The 24,167-nt window shown below is 44.9% G+C and overlaps 1 protein-coding gene and 1 long non-coding RNA gene across 2 annotated transcripts in view; both read left to right on the forward strand.

Moving 5' to 3' along the window:
• Positions 1–24,167, forward strand: part of LOC309533343 — a 598,890-nt gene that overhangs the window by 410,743 nt on the left and 163,980 nt on the right. The window lies entirely within an intron of this gene.
• The window catches only part of SPATA16 (spermatogenesis associated 16), a 173,993-nt gene that overhangs the window by 87,483 nt on the left and 62,343 nt on the right, over positions 1–24,167 (forward strand). Inside the window, exon 5 of the mRNA XM_082224290.1 lies at positions 13,284–13,368. Coding sequence (XP_082080416.1) covers positions 13,284–13,368 — 85 coding nt within the window. The remainder of the gene's footprint in view (positions 1–13,283; positions 13,369–24,167) is intronic.

Below are 24,167 nucleotides of genomic sequence, written 5' to 3' on the forward strand. Positions count from 1 at the left end.
ATATGGATGCAATGCGGCAGCGAGCTGCAGCTAGCTGGAAAGCAAAACATGATGGGAATGTTGGGACTGTTCCGTGGGAACAGAGGGACAGTCTATTCACAGTGCTGAGCACTGGATTTAGCTCAGAGTGTAATTTGACCTGTACAGGAAGTACAGGAGGTGGAGTTTGTCTCTCTGCTGTTGGAGTTTGAAGAGAGCAGACGTGTTTCTCTGTAATGCTGCAAAGACAGAAATAAAGGCATGTAAATACATTTCTGTCTATCTCTTTCCCCTGCCTGGGGGGGCAGGGAAGAGTGGTGTGTTCTTCTCACGCTTGAGGAGGATCGCCAATCATGACCTAGCCTGGATCCTGCTCGGGAATGCAGACAGGGAGGTCAACAGGAGATCAAGCCGGGTGCCTGGAGAATGGCCAGTTTCTCCTGAGGGGCAAGATTTCCTAACACTCTCATGGATGGTGCCCATTACAAAGGGTCTATAGCTAATGACTGCAGAGTCTTGGTCAGTTCTTCTTCTTCTTCTTCTTCTTATTATTATTATTATTATTATTATTATTATTATTATTATTATTTATTCCCCACCCTCCCCGGCCAGAGCCGGGCTCAGGGCGGCTAACACCAGTAAAATTACAGTAAAAACATTATGGGGGGGGACCAATTTAAAATACAGGTTAAAATGCAATTTAAAATGCAGCCTCGTTTTAAAAGTAGCCCATAGATCAAAACCATAAGGGAAGGGAAAAATAAGGGTCAGACTGAGTCCAAACCAAAGGCCAGGTGGAACAGCTCTGTCTTGCAGGCCCTGCGGAAAGATGTCAAGTCCTGCAGGGCCCTAGTCTCTTGTGACAGAGCGTTCCACCAAGTCGGGGCCAGTACTGAAAAGGCCATGCCCTAGTTGAGACCAATCTAACCACCATGCGACTTGGGACCTCCAAAATGTTGTCATTTGGGGACCTTAAGGTCCTCCACGGGGCATACCAGGAGATGGGGAGAGGTGGTCCTTGAGGTATTGCAGTCCTGAGCCAGTGAAGGCTTTATCGTTCAGAACCAGCACTTTGAATATACTATCTGAAACTCTTTAAATACTAGTTGAAGCTTCTCAGCCATCTTCAAAGGCATCCCAAGTGGCACACTAGAAGTCAGCAGCCTATGGCAGTGACAGTCTCCTGAAGGCATCTCACCGCTAGACTAAGTAAGGGCCAGTGTATGTTCCTCTTGACAGAAAAGAACCTGGAAGCAAGGACATCCCATCTCAGGACAGGCTGCTCAGCAACTACGCCTACATCTCAGAGGGTCGGACTACATTTCCCTTTGGGTCCCTTCCAACTCTGCAGTTTCTATGATTCTATGAAACCCACAGACAGAGTCACTCTGAGGCTTTTGGAGACAACTGCTCCATGACAATCTGCTCTGGGAATGGTGGTGTCTGTGGAAACCCAGGAGCCAACCTGTTGCAATGGGAGTGAGAAGAAGCTAGCAGATTCCAGCTAGGCCTCAGAAGGTCCAGCCCACCTTGCACCCTCATAAAATAATAATAATAATAATAATAATAATAATAATAATAATAATAATAATAATTTATACCCTGCCCATCTGGCTGGGCTTCCCCAGCCACTCTGGGCGGCTTCCAACAAAATATTAAAATACAGTAATGCATCAAACATTAAAAGCTTACCTAAACAGGGCTGCCTTCAGATGTCTTCTAAAAGTCTGGTAGTTGTTTTTCTCTTTGACATCTGGTGGGAGGGCGTTCCACAGGGTGGGTGCCACTACCGAGAAGGCCCTCTGCCTGGTTCCCTGTAACTTGGCTTCTCACAGTGAGGGAACCGCCAGAAGGCCCTCGGAGCTGGACCTCAGTGTCCGGGCAGAACGATGGAGGTGGAGACGCTCCTTCAGGTATACTGGACCGAGGCCATTTAGGGCTTTAAAAGTCAGACCAACACTTTGAATTGTGCTCAGAAACGTACTTACCCAGCTTTAATACAAACATTCAGGAATTAAAATAAAACACAGTAAGAAAAAAATACGTCAGAGACACATCAATGAAAACAGAATTAAAACAAAAAAAAAATCCATTTGAGGATTGATCACAGACTGTTGTTTGACTCAGCCCTCTGATGTCGATGGCAAGTTAAGATATATCATATCAGGTCCTTGGTTTTTGTTGCTTAGGAAATGTTATTTGGGGTGTCAAACATCACACCGTTTTGGCTCGAACACCTCTAACCTGATCTGCATGGTGAAGCTTTGACCAAAGGCCAACCAACAACAGTCCTTCTGAGAATACAGGAACCCTGACTCTGAAAATATATATATATCGCATAAATGTCTGCAAAGGGGGCTGAGAAAAACAAAGCGCAGGATCTGTCGTTGTGCCCTGTGATTGTATATCTCTTAGGGTTTTCCTCCACCCAGTGGCCAGTTGCAGCAAATGAAGCTCACTTCTGAAATCCATGCTGTTCTTCTAATTTAGCTTCTTCATTCTCCTTCTAGTAAAAAGGTAAAAGGCAAAGGACCCCTGGACAGTTAAGTCCAGTCAAAGGCAACTATGGGGTTCAGTGCTCATCTTGCTTTTCTTTTTTTTTTTTTTATAAAATTTTTATTAGTTTTACAAAAGTTTTTATAACAAACAAACATAAAAGAAAAACAAACAAACAAACAAATATAATTTCAAAATGTTCTTTCATAGACTTCTTTCCTCGGACTTCCCCATACCTCCCCTTTCTGCATCCTCATGTCCAAATTTTATAGCAACTTATAAATGTTTTTTCCCATCCTAATTCATCTTAGTCCTTTCTTAATCTGATCTTATATTACTGCAACCCTTTCTCTCTGTAAAATCTCGACATTCTAAGCTTCATCAAGTTTATAATAGTTCTTAAGATAAATCTTAAATTTCTTCCAATCTTCTTCCGCAGTCTCCTTTCCCTGGTCACGAATTCTGTTTGTCATTTCCGCCAATGTCATATAGTCAATCACTTTCATCTGCCATTCTTCCAAGGTGGGTAAATCTTGTGTCTTCCAATACTTTGCGATCAGTATTCTTGCTGCTGTTGTTGCGTACATGAAAAAGGTTCTGTCCTTTTTTGGCACCAATTGGCCGACAATGCCCAAGAGAAAGGCCTCTGGTTTCTTAAGGAAGGTATATTTAAATACCTTTTTCATTTCATTATATATCATCTCCCAGAAAGCCTTAATCTTCGGGCATGTCCACCAAAGATGATAAAAAGTACCTTCAGTTTCCTTACATTTCCAACATTTGTTATCAGGCAAATGGTAAATTTTTGCTAGCTTAACTGGGGTCATGTACCACCTATAGACCATTTTCATCACATTTTCCTTTAAAGCACTACATGCCGTAAATTTAATACCAGTGTTCCACAACCTTTCCCAGTCAGCAGACATAATATTATGACCAATATCCTGTGCCCACTTAATCATAACTGATTTAACTGTTTCGTCTTGTGTATTCCATTTCAACAGCAAGTTATACATTCTTGACAAATTCTTAGTATTGGATTCTAACAATTCTGTCTCAAGTTTTGATTTTTCCACCTGGAAGCCAATTTTCCTGTCTTGTTTGAAAACCTCCATTATTTGATAATAGTGGAGCCAATCTTGTACTTTGGGTTTTAGTTCTTCATGGCTCTTTAATTTCAGTTTCTCTCCATCCTGTTCCAAGATCTCACAATACTTTGGCCATCCGACCTCCATATTAACTTTCTTGTGGGCCTTAGCCTCTAAGGGTGACAACCATCTAGGGGTTTTGTTTTCCAACAGATCTTTATATCTCATCCAAACATTAAACAACGCTTTCCTTACAATATGATTTTTAAAGGCACTATGCACTTTGATTTTGTCATACCATAGATATGCATGCCAGCCAAACGCATTATTGAAACCTTCTAAGTCCAAGATATCTGTGTTCTCGAGGAGCATCCACTCTTTCAGCCAGCAGAATGCTGCTGCTTCATAGTACAATTTTAAGTCCGGCAGGGCAAATCCCCCTCTTTCTTTTGCATCTGTTAATATTTTATATTTTATTCTGGGCTTTTTGCCCTGCCAGACAAATTTCGCAATGTCTTTCTGCCACCTCTTGAAACAGTCCATCTTGTCAATAATCTGCAAAGTTTGAAATAAAAATAACATTCTAGGCAATACATTCATCTTAATCACTGCAATTCGGCCTAACATTGACCAGTGCTCATCTTGCTTTTCAAGCCGAGAGCGCTGGTGCCTGTCCACAGGCAGCTTTCCAGGTCATGTGGTCAGCATGACTAAACCGCCTCTGGTGCAATGGAACACCATGACAGAAATCAAAGTGCGCGGAAATGCCATTGACTTCCTACTCCAGTGATACCTATTTATCTACTTGCACTGGTGTACTTTCAAACGGCTAGGTTGGGAGGAGCTGGGACAGAGCAACAGGAGCTCACCTCATTGCGGGGATTTGAACCGCCGACCTTCAGATCAGCAAGCCCAAGAGGCTCAGGGGTTTAGACCACTCCTTCTAGAACTCAGCTGCCTGTTCCACAAAAACTGTGCTCACATTTCCCTTCAGTAGGCCTTTTGAAGCCAAACCAACTAGCTGTTGAGTCTGCTTTCTTCTTGAGATTCACCTGCCATTGGCACCAGATGCTTGGAAGCCACTGTAGATAATGCCCTTTCATCTGACTGGATTGCCCCAGACACTCTGGGTGGCTTCCAACATATATAAAAACATAATAAAACAATAAACATTTAAAAGCGTCCCTATACAGCCTGCCTTCAAATGTCTTCTAAAGGTTGTATAGTTACTCATTTCTGTGGTTTGGGAGTCACATAACTCCATACCCTCCGACATTTCTCCAGTGAAAATAGAGAAAATAGGAAAAGTGGGACATTCCGGGACCAAAACGGAAACCTGGACAGCTTCTGTAAATCTGGGACCATCCCTTGAAAATGGGGACACTTGGAGGGTCTGGCAATGGATATGACTCTTCCTTTTGTATAGCAGGCTGCAACTCATACCAAAGTCAAGTTTGAGAGAGATAAATATATGGGCATAGATATATAAGATATGAGGGATGCGGGTGGCACTGTGGGTTAAACCACAGAGCCTAGGACTTGCCGATCAGAAGGTTGGCCGCTTGAATCCCTGCGCCGGGGTGAGCTCCCATTGCTCGGTCCCTGCTCCTGCCAACCTAGCAGTTCGAAAGCACGTCAAAGTGCAAGTAGATAAATAGGTACCACTCCGGTGAGAAGGTAAACGCCGTTTCCGTGCACTGCTCTAATTCGCCAGAAGCAGCTTAGTCATGCTGGCCACATGACCCGGAAGCTGTACGCCGGCTCCCTCGGCCAATAAAGCGAGATGAGTGCCGCAACCCCAGAGTCAGCCACGACTGGACCTAATGGTCAGTTGTCCCTTTACCTTTATATAAGATATATCCAAGCAAGGCAAGGAATTGTTACAGTTCAGAGACACAATTCTAGCCAGGCAAAAGTATTTAAGGAGAGTTTTCAGCAGAGGTGGAGAGAAGCAGCATAGCCTAAGGGAGTCCCAAGATATGGAGGGCAATATTCAGCACCCAGAGATAAGGATCCTTACCCCTGGTCAAGGATCAAGGCAGGTCAAGGAGCTTTGGATCAGCTCCTGGGAGCCCTATTCACCCTGCCTTGTGTCTCATGATGTCAGAAAGGCAGTGTGCGAATGGAAAAAGCAGACTTCTGCACACGCATCTTTCAGTGTCGGTTGTTACTAGTTAGTCTGGCTGTGTGTTAATAGCGTTGGGTCAATTGATTTATTTTCTCAGTAACAGGCTGCAAAGGAAAAAGCGTTTGGTATACAGTTTCTAAAACTTCTATTTTTAAAAAAAAAACCTACTTCTTAAAAAAAAAACACTACCACAGCTTAAGGTGCAGGCCCCTAATGGCCCACTCTGGGAAGGCCTCTAAACCGTTCCCTCCCTTTCTATCCCAGATTTTTCCTTGTAGGAAAGGAAATGCTTTTAAAACATTCCAAAGAAATTCTCAAAGCCTTGGCAATGGATGTAGGAATGGAAAGCAGAATTCCACCCTGCCAGCAAAGAAAAGGATAAGGTAGTAGAAGTGCCTCATATTTTCCACGCCTTGGGGACTATACCCTAAAGGCATGCCAAGGTCCTAGGCATGCCTGCCCTGGGACCTCACGGAGAAGGACAGCTGATGATGATGATGATGATGATAAGGACCCTGTGGTCGTCCATATATTGTTGGATTCCACCTCCCTCAGCCCCAGTCAATGTGCCCATTGTGCCCAATGGTCAGGGATGATGGGAGCTGTAGAAACCGGAACATCTGAAAAAGCCAAAAGTTGCTGTAATCAAATTCCAGGTTTGTGCTGAGAATTATATGAAGTACAGTCGTACCTTGGTTTTGAACAGCTTAGTTCCTAAACGTTTTGGCTCCCAAATGCCACAAACCCAGAAGCCGAATGTCCGATGGGGCTTCCACGGCTTCCAGCTGGATGCAGGAGCTTCCTGCAGCCAATCAGAAGCCACACTTTGGTTTTGGAAGTTGAACGGACTTCCGGAACAAATTCCATTCAGCTTCCGAGGTATGATTGTATTGCTTGGTGCTGGGAGAGTTGCCCGTGGAAGTAGCTAGATGGCAAATTGTGATCAGCCTTGCAGCTGCTCAGAAATACTCTCTCCTTGCAAGGTTCTAATATTGCACATGCATGTTTTCCTACGGCTGCTTTGGAATTGTGTGTTGTGTGTTGCCTGGGCAACCATCCCACCACACTCACCCTTCTCTGCCTCTTTTGAATTAGTCACCGACCATCCAGGGTATTTGACATGGCCAGGAGGATAAAATAAATGAGAGTAATCCGGTCCACCCACCACATCGGAACATAGAAAACTGCCTCATACCGAGTCATGCCATTGATCCATTGATCCCACTATTGTCTACACTGACTGGCAGCAGCTGTTTGGGTTTTCAGCTTGGGGTCTCTCCCAATCCTACCTGTAGATGCCAAGGATTGAACTCAGAACCTCCTCCATGCAAAACAGATGCTCTACCTTTGAAAGGCTACAACTTCCATTAAAGAAGTTAGGTAAATTACCCAGCAGCCTGGGACTTGTACACACACAGTCCAACTGTCTGCATTTGCTTTTGTAAAGGCGGCTCCAGCTACACGCCAGAGAGGCATGTTGCCCTGCTCTTGGGCTGTACTGGTTTTCCAGTAACCCTAACCCTAACCCTAAACCTGGATAGCTCACTTGGTTAGAGTGTGGTGCTGATAACGCCAAGGTTGCAGTTTCAATCCCTAGATGGGGGTAAATTTTCAATGATGCTTTGTATTAGGATTTCCCCCTCAATTTCTTTGGAGAGAGCCAGTGTGGTGTAGTGGTTAAGAGCAATAGACTCGTAATCTGGGGAACTGGGTTCGTGTCTCCGCTCCTCCACATGCAGCTGCTGGGTGACCTTGGGCCAGTCACACTTCTTTGAAGTCTCTCAGCCTCACTCACCTCACAGAGTGTTTGTTGTGGGGGAGGAAGGGGAAGGAGATTGTTAGCCACTTTGAGACTCCTTAGGGTAGTGATAAAGCGGGATATCGAATCCAAACTCTTCTTCTTCTTCTTCTTCTTCTTCTTCCTGAACTTCCATGGGAAGGGAAGGAGACAGCCCATCTCCTTTCAAGTACAGAAGAGATGCATTGTCTGCTGGACAGCAGCCCAAGAATGGGAAGTCAACGTGCAGCGGCTCATAATTTATTGCGGGTGAGGGCTGAGTATTTAGGGCTGAAGGTGTTGTGAGCAGGGTTAAAGCTGGCATTTGTTTGGGCCTCGGGTTTGTTATCTTCCACCTCCCCTCAGCACACCTCTGTATGCTAGCATGAGGCAGCCCTTACATGGGACTTGCACAGGAAAACCTCCCAAGGAATTATGCACAGTATTTTTACATGGTGCTTCCCCTTCCCGCTACCCACCTGTCCCTCCTCGCTCTCTTTCCTGAAGAAATGGGGCCGGAATCAGTTTGACTGCTCGGCCAGTAATCCTCGTCTCCCACAAAACAGACATTCTGTACAGCGAAGGCAAATGGGTTTCCCTTGACAAGGGATTTCCTGTCTGTGATCTCAGGCAAGTCATTTAAGAGGCAAATCAGGGACCACTTACATTGCAAGAGTCCCTCTTGACTCCATTAAATTGTCCCCTAAGTGACTTGTCTCGAGCTGGCATATGGAACAAGGCCTGTAATCCAATCTCTCAGATACAAAGCCTCAGAGGGGGTGGAACTGCGTGTCCAGAGGAGCACCATTAGTTGTCCCCCGTGTCTCAGAAGCCCAACTGGCTTCAGCTAGAAGTTGGGCATTTATTGTCACTGATCCCATCCTTTGAATGCTCTTCCAGCAGAGATTTGGCAGTCATCCCTGCTGTTAACTTCCAGGCATCTCTCAAAAGCCTTTTAATGATGACAGTCCTATTCAGTTGTTTACATTTTCTTTGGATGAGCTCGCTGTATTTATGATTATTTTATACTGTTTTGATGGTATCTTGTGTCTTATTGCATCACCACCTTGACATGAGCGGGTGGTTTGTAAATATTTCAAAATAAATAAATATCCAGGGGTACCCCTGAAAATGGTTACCCAATGTCAAGTACACACACACACACACACACACACACACACCAGGTTGGTCACTTGTAATACTAATTATCTCATGTCCTGATATCACTGAGGGAGGGGCGACTCTGTAGGTGTTGGCTTCTTTGCGTTCAGTTCTCTACACTTCCACATCAAGTTCACATTTTTTAAAAATAGCCGTCATGGAAATTCATCAGCATATTAGTGCCAATTATGGATGCAATTTTGCCTTACACACTTATTTTCACAGGGCAATTTCCCCTAATTTTATATACTGCATGTTACTTCCACTAATATATGCATTGGTATGTATGCTTTACCCTAGTACAGTGGTACCTTGGGTTACATACGCTTCAGGTTACATATGCTTCAGGTTACAGAGTCCACTAACCCAGAAATATCACCTCAGGATATTTGCTTCAGGATGAGAACAGAAATTGTGCTCTGGCGGCACAGCAGAAGCAGGAGGCCCCATTAGCTAAAGTGTTGCTTCAGGTTAAGAACAGTTTCAGGTTAAGTACGGACCTCCAGAATGAATTAAGTACTTAACCTGAGGTACCACTGTATATGCATTTTTGTACACATTACTTTTCTGAGGAACTACAATGCAAAATCTGAAGTGCAAATTTCGACAGGTGGCTGTGTTTGGGGTTGCATCTAGAAATCAGGTGGCAGAAAGTTGGCTTTAAAAAAAATCTTTCTTTTTCCCCTCACCCATTTCATTTTAAGAAATGACTCTGCTCGTTAATAAACTCCCCATCATCAACTGCAAAAAACTGCAGTTTTAAAAACAAATTAAAGAAAAAGTGGCTGAAAGCAAAGCGGATAGACCTGATCACAAAAACACAATTCTGCCTAACTTGACACGGTGATAATACGAGTCACAATAAGCTATAAAGTCCATCCAATTATCTGCAACATTAATGAGTCAAAGCCGTCCTTTTTCCTATGAATTACTTCCGTTAATTTGTTCATCACGCCAGTTCCAGACATTTCAGTAAGCTCTACGAAGCCGTCAGAGTCTGAGGGTACTTCCAGTGATTAGCTCATAATGTTAGGGTTGCCATACGTCAACAACCTTTTGCGTCTGGATCATTACTTCTTGAAAAATGGCCACCCTACACAATGTTTTTGGAGCAATTGTTACATTCATAACCAATGATTTCACCATATTGTACGAGGTGAAATCTTTGTTGAGAGTACCTGGTCTTAGCACATCCCCCGCAAGTGTCCTGGAAAACCTGGGACATCCCGTGTTGTTGTTGTTTTGTGAGAGAACGGCAGCCATTTTGGTTGCTGTGATCTCTCAGGATTTTGCAGCATACTAGGCAAATTAGGTTGCATCCAGCTAAATTATATTCAGAGTGGGCCTGCTGAAATTAATACTGAAATGAATGGGCCTAAACTGACTTCGGTCATTGGGAAATTGTGGTGTTGTCAGCAAGTCCAGGGCACTCATAGGCCTCATAGGACATGCAGCATCATTGCCAGGCCTGCCCTCAGTGGTACGAGAGCAGCACTGTCAAGAGAAGTAGGCACACCTAGGCTGTGAAAGCAGCAAGCCTATTCGCCGAGGCCGGCCAGAGAGGGCCGTCACCTGGAGGAAGAGAAGCCACTGCCCCACTGCGCCCACCACATCACACAGAGGCTATGGCGACCCCGCCATGCAAAGCAGCAGCAAGGCAGCTGCTTCCTCTCCCTCTCTGTGCTGTTTCTCATGGGTGTCACCCGAGGCAGCTGCCTCACCCCACATTATTGATGGGCTGGCTCTGAGTGGGCCCTCTAGCTCTGGCCCGAGGAGACTACCTGCTGGCATTGGGTCTCTTCTGTATAAAGCCAGAAGCTCATTTATCATCCTCTGTCAGGCTTTGGGGGATTGGATCCGTCCCCCAGTGGCAGTAAATAAGCAGATCAAGCAAAAGGAGCGTTCTTACCAGTTTGCTTCTTTAAAAATCACAGAGAGAGAGAAGGGAATGCATATCTTTCTAGAAATGGCGTTGCTCCCAGTAAAGGTTTCCCCCTCCATCCCCATTAATCTATGTCACTTCTACGTCGGGTAATCTGAGCTTATTGCCACTAAGCTCTGTGTTCTATCACTCTCAACGCCCGTCTAGTCTTGGGCGAAGGAGGGTCAGGGATGCTGTCCAAGGACACTGAATCTGCCAGATATCTCTCTCCTGGTGTTTCCTCTTCTAGCTGCTCCTCAGCCATGATTTCCCAGCTTTTCCCCTTTGCGAACCATTGTTCTAAATCAATACTGTCCTCCTGCCCCTGGGAAGGTTCAGAAGACGGGGGGGGCTGCCACCATTCCTCCTCAATCCAGCCCCTGACATCCTCATTGTTTTCATCAAAGTTTCCAGATTTTTGCCAGTGGGTCGCACGAGAGATGGGGAACTTCTTTAGCATTAGATTCAAAGCAAGTGCCTCCTCCCACCAATGCACTGAAGCCAAGAGATGCTCACCTCTGTGCAAGGATAGATTTATCTTTTCCTGGGCCTCCCACAGAGCATCGCGGCAGTCGTCTTCCCCCCTGCCTTCCCCACGACACCCAGACAACTCTGAACTGCTTGTGATTTAAATCCTCTGCTTCCTTTATTTCCTCTCGGCCATATCTCATTAAGAACATAATGCAGCTTGCGAAAACATGTTCTAAAATGGTATTACTACTAGCCTGGGATTAGGGTTTTATAACACATGTAACTCGGGAGAGAATTCCAAATTCAATTTACAGTAATGTCAAGGAGCAATAAATATATCGGCAGTGATGGGGGGCTGGGAGGGAGAGAGACGGGCAGCGACAAGCAGATAGGAAAGCATCAACAAATAAACTTTTTGTGCTAGTAATTAGGCACACAAGATTATTATATGTTTAATTGACTAAAGTGACAATTTGGAATTACATCTGGTTGCATTTAATTGGATTTGGAATCTCCAGAGGGGAAGGAGAGAGGGGGGGTATTGGAGGAGCAGCCATAAAAAAGCAAAGTGATTTTCTGAAGTCTGTTAAAACCTGCATTAATATCCATTGCACAATAGTTTTTAATATCCTCTCAGTCTAATAAGAGAAATGTGGTAGTTGTTACAAACACTCAGGGCACTAAAGCATATTCAATTAGTTGCAAGATTTGCCACCTCTTCCCCCATTCCCCACACCCCCAAACTCCACCGCGGCAAGCATAATTTAATCAAAGATGAACTATGTTTGACTTTGCCACAAACTGAGATATCCTCCGATACCAGCAGCGCGCTATATCACACATTCAGCTGCTGTCCTGGAAGAAATTTTGACTATATATAATGCGTGGGAGTCCATAAATACTTTAAAGCGAGCCGGAATAAAACATTTTTGAGTGACCGTTAAATATTTGCTCACAATAAAAATGGAAAAACCCATCAACTGCGGGAGGGGGGAAAAATGTTAGGGCCATTTCCTCCTCGCACTTTTGTTACCTAATAAAACAGCTCCCCGGAGTTTCCAAATGCATGCTATATCCTTTTGCCAATGGCTGATAATTATGAATGTATGCTAACATAAATAGCTGCATTTGTAATGTGCCTTAGTCCTTGCTTGCCTTCGTTTGCGAGAGTGTCCCTTTGACAGGGGGGTATGGAATGGTGGTATCCTGCCCCAGATCCTGAGCAGCAGCCTGCTTTGGCTCAGGGTACGGCAAGTGGAAGGAAACACCAAACCCTCCAACATTTCGCCAAGGAAAATAAGGACGTGCTAATCCATAATGATGATGATGATTTTATTTATACCCCATCCATCTGACTGGGTTTCCCCAGACACTCTGGGCGGCTTTCAACATATATAAAAACATAACAAAACATTAAACTTTTTAAAAAACAAACACTTCCCTTTACAGGGCTGCCTTCAGATGTCTTCTAAAGGTTGTATAGTTACTTATCTCCTTGGCTTGGGGTTCGCATAACTCCTTACCCTCCAACATTTCTCCAGTGAAATTAGGAACGTGGCGCTGTGGGTTAAACCACAGAGCCTAGGACTTGCCGATCAGAAGGTCGGCGGTTCAAATCCCCACGACGGGGTGAGCTCCCGTTGCTCGGTCCCTGCTCCTGCCAACCTAGTAGTTTGAAAGCACGTCAAAGTGCAAGTAGATAAATAGGTACCGCTCTGGTGGGAAGGTAAACGGTGTTTCCGTGCACTGCTCTGGTTCGCCAGAAGCGGCTTAGTCATGCTGGCCACATGACCCGGAAGCTGTAGGCCAGCTCCCTCGGCCAGTAAAGCGAGATGAGCGCTGCAACCCCAGAGTTGGTCACAACTGGACCTAATGGTCAGGGGTCCCTTTATCTTTACCTTTAATGAAAAGTGGGAAATTCCAGGATCAAATCAGAAACCTGGACAGCTTCTATGAATCCGGAACTGTCCCTGGAAAACAGGGACACTTGGAGGGTCTGATACTCGGCTGAGTGAGTCCCCTTATTGAAGCTTCTGCTCCTTCCATGTTCCCCTTTTGCCTCTGGGATGGCAGCTATGGGTGCAAGAGGTACACCTGGGCAGGCCAGAATTTGCACGGGGCCACTGCTTGCTGGTGCGGGACTGCAAAGCTTTCGTAGCCTGTGCGGGTCTTTTAGGTCATGAGCATCGCATTTCTGTATTCTCATCAGTCTCCTTCCTCCCCCTGAATTATTTCACTTGCTTATTCTGTTTTCGTCGTTAGGAGTGCCATGGTTGCTGACTACATGTACTGGCTGTCAGGAGGAAGTGAGCAGCATACCAGCAAGCTCATCAAACTGTATTGGCAGGTAAAAATTGATGGCCCAGCGAGGGAGGAGGAGCCCACCTTGCTGTTAGGACCCAAATGAAGGATTGGTGCTTAAAAGACTGCCGGCTAAGGTAGCTGCGGGGCTTATCAATCAGGAGGCCATTATATAGCAGTAACGTATTTATAATGAAGCGGCTTTTTTTTTTTCCTCTCTCTCTCTCGGAGACTAATTTTAAGGCTAAAAATTCAAGGTTGTTAACCTTTGGCTCATACTTCAATTTTACAGACAGCCATAAAATTTCATCTTTGATACTGTATCATTCCAACAGAGATAAGTAGATGATAGATAGATAGATAGATAGATAGATAGATAGATAGATAGATAGATGATATAGAAAGAAAGAAGGTAAAGGGACCCCTGACCATTAGGTCCAGTCTTGACTGACTCTGGGGTTGCGGCGCTCATCTCGCTTTATTGGCCAAGGGAGCCGGCGTACAGCATGACTAAGCCACTTCTGACGAAGCAGAGCAACACACGGAAACGCCATTTACCTTCCCGCCAGAGTGGTACCTATTTATTTACTTGCACTTTGACGTGCTTTCAAACTGCTAGGCTGGCAGGAGCAGGGACCAAGCAACAGGAGCTCACCTCATCACGGGGATTCAAACCGCCGACCTTCTGATCGACAAGTCCAAAGCTCTGTGCCACCCGTGTCCCAGATAGATAGATGATAGATAGATAGATAGATAGATAGATAGATAGATAGATAGATGATAGATAGATAGATAGATAGATAGATAATCTCTGCTTTGGTACACAGGCCTTCCATGAGGAGGGGTTGGGTCTGGGGCATAAATGTGCATAGTATTTTGATGTCCTTTCATGTGCTTTGCCAACAGTGAGCGTTAGCCTTAGATAGAGCTCTGCCACCAGAGGAACCATTCACTCTCACCTGCAGGGTGGGATAGAGGCAGGGTGGAGAGTAGGGATGCTTGCGGAAGTCGGTATTTGCAATTTTCCTAACTAAATGTCCTGATCCACACCTCTGAGACCAATGCGCTGATCCTTTTCCATCTCAGGAGACAAGGTACTCAACAGATTTATCAGCCCTTAGCCGTTTAAATTTAAAGGAAAATAGGTATTTAAACACATCCTTTGAATGGCAGACTAATGCAGAAAGGGAAATGAATGGCACTTGGAGGGGGAGGACATGCAAAGCTGACATGGACCACGAATAGGCAAGTTCATCCATCCCTACTGCAGAGTAGAAGGCCCAAATGACTCACAAGCTTTGTGTTATGTCACACAAGCAGGGAAAGAGGGAGATGAGAAAAAAAACATATTCACTGGTCAGTCTTGCTGGATGGAAAAAGCGAAGTTAACATACTTGAGCTATTCCTTCCTCTTTGTGGCTAGGTGAGAACACCAAGTCTTTCTTCCTTCTCAGAATATGCTTCTGTGTTATGAAAGCTGGAGGTATCTGGTGCTGGAAACCATGAAACTTCCTTTGCTATGCTAGGAATTTGTGTCTACGACATCATGTCATAGACGGCTTAGAGAACATGCTAGTCAAGACGCTAGACAAGAACTTCATTGTTCTCCTGTCCCCAATTAGATATAATCAATCCAGTCCCCTATATAATGACTATCCACACAGGGGAACAGAAAAAGAGAGAAATAAAACAGTATCAACATGGACTTACGTTGGGGGAGGGGATTCTTGCTCACCCACTAAGCATCAACCAAAAGATTGGACAAAAGATTCCTGCATTGCAGACAGTTGACTAGATGGCCCTCGTGGTCCCTTCCAGCTCTACAGTTCTATGATTCTAAACAAGTCTCTCTGGAGGAAATGTTTACTGGAGTGCATGCACACCCCAGCTAAAACCTTATTTCTCCTTGAAAGCCTTGTGTTCCACAGGTAGCCAGCTATTAATATCTGAGAAGATTATAGACTTTGCAACATGTTTATGTATACATTGCACCATTCCTCCCAAGATCTCAAAGAAGCATATGTGGCTTCTTCTCACTCCCTTTGTAGTTAATAATAATAATAATAATAATAATAATAATAATAATAATAATAATAAATTAATTATTATTTATACCCCGCCCATCTGGCTGGGCTTCCCCAGCCACTCTAGGTGGCTTCCAACAAAATATTAAAATACAATAGTCTGTTAAACATCAAAAGCTTCCCTAAACAGGGCTGCCTTCAGATGTCTTCTAAAAGTCTGCTAGTTGTTGTTCTCTTTGACATCTGGTGGGAGGGCGTTCCACAGGGCGGGTGCCCTCTGCCTGGTTCCCTGCAACCTCACTTCTCGCAGGGAGGGAACCACCAGAAGGCACTCTGCACTGGACCTCAGTGTCTGGGCAGAATGATGGTGGTGGAGACACTCCTTCAGGTATACTGGACCGAGGCCGTTTAGGGCTTTAAAGGTCAGCACCAACACTTTGAATTGTGCTCGGAAATGTACTGGGAGCCAATGTAGATCTTTCAAGACCGGTGTTGTGTGGTCTGGGCGGCCGCTCCCAGACACCAGTCCAGCTGCCGCATTCTGGTTTAGTTGTAGTTTCCAGGTTACCTTCAAAGGTAGCCCCACATAGAGCACATTGCAGTAGTCCAAGCGAGAGATAACTAGAACATGCACCACTCTGGCAAGACAGTATGCGGGCAGGGAGGGTCTCAGCCTGCATACCAGATGGAGCTGATAAACAGATGCCCTGGACACAGAATTGGCCTGTGCCTCCATGGACAGCTGTGAGTCCAAAATGACTCCCAGGCTGCACACCTGGTCCTTCAGGGGCACAGTTGCCCCATTCAGAACCAGGGAGTCCTCCACACCTGCCCACCAAAAACAGTACTTCTGTCTTGTCAGGAAAATGGTACATAAGGGAGGATTGTTGATAGAGGGAGATGTTTTTCTTTCTCTCTTGTAACACTAGAACCTGGAGGTCATCCAATGAAGCTAAATGTTGGGAGATTCGGGACGGATAAAAGATAGTTTTTCTTCACACATCTCATTGTTGAACTAGGGAGTTTGCTACCTTGAAAGGTAGACAGTTGAAGACCTTATCTCCTTCTGCACTGGGAGATGGGCCCTGTCAGATCCATTTTCAGTAGCAAGATCAGGTTTGCCCTGCAGAATGCATAAAAATGCCTCCCATACTGACAGGTCAACTCTAACCACAGCAGAGGCAGAAAGGGAAGTAACTTACATTTAGCAGTTCAGAAGAAGTCGACCGGGTCCTCTTCAGGTGTTGCAGGCTTCACCTCCCATCATCCACAGGTAACACTCCCAGTGGTGGGTGGGACTTGGAGTCCAAAACCTGGGCTACCCACAATGGTTAAGGTAGCCTTTAAGAAAAAGGTCCTCTTTATCCTTTAAAAATCCATTAAAAAACCCTCAGGCCATCCTCGCACCCCTCTCCTCCTGGGCTCCCCTCCTTTTAGTTTGTTGTTCTGGGTGCGATAGTGTCATTTTGCCTTGGGCAGATAATAAATTCTCATGGATTGAAATACTTTACAGCCAGGAGGAATGATTATCTGCTCTGACCTCCTACATAATGTGCAGGGCATATCATTTCACAAGCAATTCCTTCAAAAAGCCTAATATCCTGGTTGCATTATGGCATATCCCCCATCTCTATCTTTCTCTTTCTTTCTTTCTTTCTCTCTCTCTCTCTCTCCCCACTCCTCCCCAACCACCACACAAAACACAATCTCTCTTTTAAAGATTTCTGTGATGGAGAATCCATCACATTGCTTAGTATGCTGCCTGGGCTGATTAATTACGAGTTTGTTTGTTTTTCTAACTCTGCTTTGTTTTCCTTGTCGAAATTGTCTAGAATCTGCTTTTGCCCTGCACATCTTATCACAAAATATTTTGTAAGATTCAAAAAGGTCCTTCGGTTGAGAGGTATCTTTCCCCATATAAAGAGGTATAAGCCAGCAAGAAAGAAACTTGTTGATCTACAGTGGTACCTCAGGTTAAGAACTTAATTCATTCTGGAGGTCCGTTCTTAACCTGAACTGTTCTTAACCTGAGGTACCACTTTAATTAATGGGGCCTCCCGCTGCTGCTGCTGCTGCGCCGCCGCCATGCGATTTCTGTTCTTATCCTGAAGCAAAGTTCCTAACCCAAGGTACTATTTCTGAGTTAGCGGAGTCTGTAACCTGAAGCGTCTGTAACCTGAAGCGTCTGTAATCTGAGGTATCACTGTAGTGCAGAGGTAGCCAGATGAGCATCTTCCAGATGTTGTTGTGCCCTCCAGATGTTGCTGGAGACCAACGCCAACTAGCCATGGTCAGTAGGCCTACTGGTCATGGACAATAGTTGTAATCCAACAACATCTGCATGGCCCCGTGTTGATTCTCCCTGACCTCGATTCTCCTCCACACCCCAAATTATTTTGGGCTCTATTGGTAAGCAGTTCTAATGGCTACATTTTAGGGTTGGGGTGCGACCCCTTTGATCTGGGCTTGAAAGAACTGGAGGTCCCCTCCTGCCTTTACTGTGCCCTATGCTGCCTGCTTCCCTTCCTGGTTCCCCAAGTCAAAATATAGTATGGTCTTTCCTTGAGGAAGGGAGAAGGGTAGAAGCCAGTGCAGGCCTCACTTCTAGGCCGTTGTCATACCTGGCTGCAAATGACATTCTGCTGCCTCTTATCCCCTTTCCTGAAGGAAATGAATTTTTGCTTGGGAAAACAGGTGGACTAGTAATAATAATAATACTTTCTTATTTATACCCCAGCCATCCGGCTGGGTTTTCCCAGCCCCTCTGGGTGGCTCCCAACAGAATATTAATAATAAAAAAGCGATAAAACATCAAACATTCAAAACTTCCCTAAACAGGGCTGCCTTCAGGTGTCTTCTAAAAGTCAGGTAGTTGTTTATTTCCTTGACATCTGATGGGAGGGCGTTCCACAGGGTGGGTGCCACTACCCAGAAGGCCCTCTGCCCAGTTATACTACTAATAATAATTTATTATTTATAATAATATTTATTATTTATATCCCGCCCATCTGGCTGTGTTTCCCCAGCCACTCTGGGCGGCTTCCAACAAAGTATTAAAATACAGTGGTAACCCTGTAATCTCACTTCTTGCAGTGAGGGAACTGCTAGAAGGTCATCGGAGCTGGACCTCAGTGCGGACGATGGGGGTGGAGATGCTCCTTCAGGTATACTGGGCCAAGGCCATTTAGGGCTTAGCAGCTTAGGGGCAGCTTTCTAAAGTATTCTAATAAAAAAAGCATGGTGTTTGATGGGAACATATGGAGTGAGCCAACAAGAACTCATATGGCCCTAGTTGCTTCCAGGTTAGCGGTGCAGGTGGGTGCCCTCACAGGTGGACATGGCAATGCTCTTGCATTGGTCCAGGGTAGTTTAGCCCTCATGCTGATACCACAATATCCATGCCAGGCCATTAGAAATCATGAGAAGCCTAATGCCAACAGAATTTGCCGCCACAAGACAAGGGAGGAATGGATTCAAGGGGAATTAGATAAATTCATAATAGGTCAGGCTGTTTGGTAGCTACTGGGCAACCTTCAGGTTTGGCGATTTTGTGGCTCTGAATTACCAGTTGCTAGAGAACAAAAATGGGAGCATTATTTCCTTCATGCCGAACTTTTAGAAAACTGGGTGCCGAATCAGAAGGACCACTCATCTGGAGACTTTGTGGATATTTAAGTTATAATTAGAAAAATCTTAACCATTATCCATAAAGGAAACAGTTTATAAGAAGTGAATAAGGAGGCCAGATACAGGATAAAGGAAGTATTTTATTTGGTTGTTTGTATTGTTGTATGTTATGCTCACTGTATGTTATGTTCACGTTTAATAAGGGTAGATTTGTGTATTGTGGGCGGGGGTTGTGTTATGTTGTAAATAAAATTCCAATAAAATTAAAATTAACACAGAAGGACCACTCATCTGATCCGGGAGGACGTTTGTTATGTTAAAAGATAGTATACAAGGCTCTGGATACCTTTTAAGGAATAGGCATGGGGCTTGTGCTAGCTAGATAACGAAGAGGATGGAGTGCTGAGGAAGGACACCATTTGTTCAAAGCAATGGGAGGTGAATGACTTAGGATAACTGACAGTGGTGTGAAAGAGCACAAAGGAAGACCATAAGAAATTCACTATTTGGCAGGCTTGGTTGGCATCAGCAAAGACACCTCAGGGCAGCAGTTAGGGTCTTGAGACCCCTGCAGGGTCTGCTGGTACTGCATCCTCTGCTTCTCCCCTTTAACTGATAGATACCAAGTTGATAGGTCTATGAGCCACCATTTTAAGTTCCCACAATGCCGCATGAAAACATTAAAGCCTTGTGGGACATTTTAACTGCAGCTCCATCAGAGCATTTGTGCTCTCCATTGCTGTTGTTGCCGCCACTGAGCGAGCCTGCAGTACAGTGGTACCTCGGGTTACATACGCTTCAGGTTACATACACTTCAGGTTACAGACTCCGCTAACCCAGAAATAGTGCTTAAGGTTAAGAACTTTGCTTTAGGATGAGAACAGAAATCTGGCTCCGGCAGCACGGCAGCAGCAGGAGGCCCCAATTAGCTAAAGTGGTGCTTCAGGTTAAGAACAGTTTCAGGTTAAGTACGGACCTCTGGAACGAATTAAGTACTTAACCTGAGGTACCACTGTACTACTGACGTAGGAGAGAGCCCACGCTGTGGAATTTTGCCAATTTTGCTCGCCAACTCTGATCATGGATCTCATGGACTCCCTTCTGGGGAGTCTTTCTCCCATCCACTCTGTCACTTTAAGGCCCTAGCGCACACCAAAGTACAAGGCGGTGGCTTCGTTCTGAAGGCATCATTGACATGGGGCCAGCGCTGACAAACCCAAAGCCATTTGTTTTGTCCATCTCCCTTGTTTTTAGCCGTCTCTTTCTGAGTTCCTCTTATTTAAAAAAGCCTCTGTTTGAGAAGAGCTTCTAATCCTTTCGTCCTTGGGGAGAGAAGGAGCAAAGCATTTAAGTAGCAGCCCTATTTGCGAGACACTGGCAGCAGTGTGAAATTGATGAGGATCATGACTGCAGACCCGCTTGGTGACATGCGTCTCCAAGCGCTAGGAGCAAAATCCTGCTTTACGGGCACATCTTCCTATTAAATCCTATTCCTTGGGTACCGAAATTATACCACTGTTCAGCAGCCAAGCACCTTGCCCACCTATACAGGAAGAGGAAAAGAGGGAAGAGGGAACACAAGCAGCTATGCCGATCACGCTTAATTTAGATGTGCCTTGGAGTTGCCATGCAGTGTGTCCAGCTCAGCAGACATTCATAAACCCCCCACTGAATAGTAGGTTTGGATTTCGGAGGTAATCTCTTGGTCATCGCTGTTTTAGCTGGACTGCTGGGGCCACCTACCACAGTGCATTGCCAGGTTACATCGCATTAGACTTTCCCTGGCTAGGATGATTTTGCAGACCTAGTGCAAGGAAGAGAGAGAAATTTGATTTAGACAGCATTTAAAGGTGAACCTGCCCTAATTCAGACTTCCAGAAACAATACACGAGCCAGAAACAAGGCCATCCTTCAAAATCCCCACCTCTCCAGATTTCACAGCGCAGTTCTCCGGCCAAGCAATGCGTACAAAAATGCATATACTACGGTAAAGTGTGCATAAATTTCCGCAATACCGCAAGGACTGACTCTCTCCCCATATGGACCCACCCAGACCCTGCAGTCATCTTCTAAGGCCCTTCTTCATGTGCCTCCTCCACGAGAGGTCCGGAGGGTAGTAACAAAAGAACGGGACCTTTTTTGCAGTGGCTCCCTGTTTGTGGAATTGCCTCCCTAAGGAGGTGCGGCTGGCGCCTTCATTACAAACCTTTAGGCACCAGGGGGGAAGTTCCTCTTCAAGCCCTTTTAAATTTGTTGGTGGGAACGGGTGGGGGTTATTGTTTGCAGGTTTTTTTGTTGTTGTTTATCGTGTATTTTGTGCTTTTGTATTGTATTTTTATGTTGTGAACTGCCCTGAGATCTGCGGATGAAGGACGGTATACAAATTTAGTAAATATTATTATTATTATTATTATTATTATTATTATTAATAATAATAATAATGCTCATATTGGTGAAAATAGTACAACATCACCCTGCAGTTGGCTGGCAGTATGGCACTTCTGGATTGGCCATGCGAGGTGTTTGGCGTTCTGCTCTTACTTGACCAGCAAAACAGTATGTTTGACTTGCCACTCCTGTTCCAAACTGTCTACACATCCTTGTCTACACTCTTGTGTGTTTTTCTAATGAGGTGTCACTAAATGGTAAAAATGTGTTGCTCCTTCTGCTCCAAGGGTTGCCAGCTTGGTGCCTGTAGGCACAACAACACCCCTGCGGTGTTTCCTGATGCCCCTGAGTCTCTGAGACACCTCCCTTGCCATGGCCATGAAGGAAGAAGTTGGAAGAGTGATGCTCTTTCCCACTTCCTCTCCCCCCCACCCCCACCCCTGTGTGCTGAGTTCAACTTTTACCCCAATCCCTGGGTGGGAGTGGCCAGAAGTGGTGATACCTATGGCATTCACCCATGCACATTATCCTAAAAAGATGGCCAACCCCTAAATTCCCCAGGCAGGTACCACAATCCCCAGGCTGCCTGAGACAGTGTCTTAGGATGCACAGAGAAATCCTGATGCAACAGAGAATTCCTCATGGGAAAGCTGCCTCTGTGCACATATCTCCCTTGTGAGGTCGAAGTGACAGCTAAGTCTGGATCCCCTTTCCTGCGAAATAATACACTTACAGTTTGTTGTAGTATCTAACACTTCCTGAACTTTAAAATAAATCTCTTAAGCCTCCGTGGCTTTGCCTCTTAGAGCTCAGCAGAACACAGAGATGTATTTTTAGCCGTTCCGCAATGCCAGTTTTAAAATAACCACGCCGTGTACAAAAATACGGCCGCCGTCTTAAGTTATTAAACACATTTAAGAACCCAAATAATAAGCTGATATGTGACGTGACCTACATTAGAGGAGGCATAAAACAGCAGATAAGCCAGAAGTTCTCAACTATTACTGTACAAGCAATGTTTTATTTATTGAATGGGATGAGCGCTACTGAATGGGAAGGTGGGGGTGCTCTGTGCTATTTCTTTTCCCTCACCCTTAGAAAATAAAAAACAGCCTAGAGATATTATAACAGTAAGAATGCATTTTTCACACACTATTCCAAAGCCAATGTACCATTGCAGAAAAGACCCTCAACCTTGAGTTTCTCTAAGGAACTGGGAGTAAGCCAAGTCAGGATCCTGGCTCAGAGAATGGATAAGCGCCACTATTCAGATATTCCAATGGGATATCATCTTCCAGCATCACCTATTTACGCTGCTATGCCCAAAATGTCACACAAATTGTTATGTATTCAGTGGTCTGTGTTTGCCTGAGCTTGAGTCTGGACTAAGGATTCTGAGCTCCTGTGTTCTGACTGAATACATGATGTCCAATCACAGAACATTTCAGGATTTTGGCCTCTGCCATTGGCCCTTGAACTCTGAGTCGTGATTCGCAGCTTGGAAGTTTAGACAGCCAATCACGTTGGGAGTGGGAGTGGTCCAGGCTTTCAGGAATGTATATAAGCAGTTGCTTTGCCCCTGTTTCCCAGTTATGTATTTCAAGAAAGGTTCTTGCTGTTATCACTGTGTCTTGCCTTATGGGAACCCACCTACACTTAACAGCGTATCAGATGAGCCAGAGTAAACATTACAATTCGAAAAACGTGCTAGCCACAATTACAATTAGTTTCAATTATGGTACATAATCATCATCAATCAATCAATACAATTAAACTGACCTAATCCAACATTTTACGAACTTGGAGGGTGACCTATATTTCCTGGGATTCTTTGGGGGGAAACCATGACTTCTAAAGCAGTTATGGATGTTATTTAATCGAAAGCACAACATAGAATTTAAAATATGCTACCGACAAACCGTATATACTTTCATTCCAAAAAGGCAACATGAGGTTCTCTGAAATTAACCTGCACGCATTGATTGGCAGCCACTTTTTACCTGTCCAGGTAACAGATGATGATGATGATGATGACTAGCTTACAAACCTACTTCAGCCTCTGGCCCACTGGCGAGTGTAAGCAGCCATCTAGGGATGAGGAAACTGTGGCCTTTCAAATTCTCTTGGACTACAGTTCCCATCATCCCTGTCCAATAGCCAAACTTGCTGGGACTGATGGAAGCTGATAGTTCTGAGCTTGACAGTTCTAAGACAGCTCTTACCTCGGGGTGGGGGGGGAATCAGCTGCCGTTCTCAGGAAACTTCATTATTCCCCTAGGGAATTCTGCTACGCAGTTCAGTACACTCCTTTGGGGTAAACCTGAGTCCTTGGGGACTGCCACTGCATAAATTGCCGGTGTCTTTGGGGAACACTTTATCTCTCAGTCTCTTTCTTGACATCTTCCCATTTTCCAAAATAGCAAAGCGCTTTCTGCAGCTTCGGGTCATCTTATACAACTTGCATAGACATGAGGGTGACGTATCATGCCGCTTTAAAAACTCCCTAATTAAAGGCACATAAAATTATTCAAGGAAATCCAGGAAAATGCAGAGAAGTGGTCTAAACAGAGCATAGATCGATTGCAACGGCTTTTGCATAAAACAAGTGCTGGAAATTGAGGCCTATGAGAGAATCGGTCATGGCTGCCTGACCTGGTCTAGCCTGTGTAGAGAAAAGATTTGAGGGCAAAAGAAACAGAGGCTGCTTCATATTCTAGCATGCTGGAAACATGTTCTTTGAGATGCAGGTAAATAAGTATCTGAGTCAATGTGAAATCCTCCGCCATCCCCCCATCTCCTCAGACCT

Source organism: Podarcis vaucheri (assembly GCF_965113315.1).
Source record: "Podarcis vaucheri genome assembly, chromosome: 5".
Classification (NCBI taxonomy): domain Eukaryota; kingdom Metazoa; phylum Chordata; class Lepidosauria; order Squamata; family Lacertidae; genus Podarcis; species Podarcis vaucheri.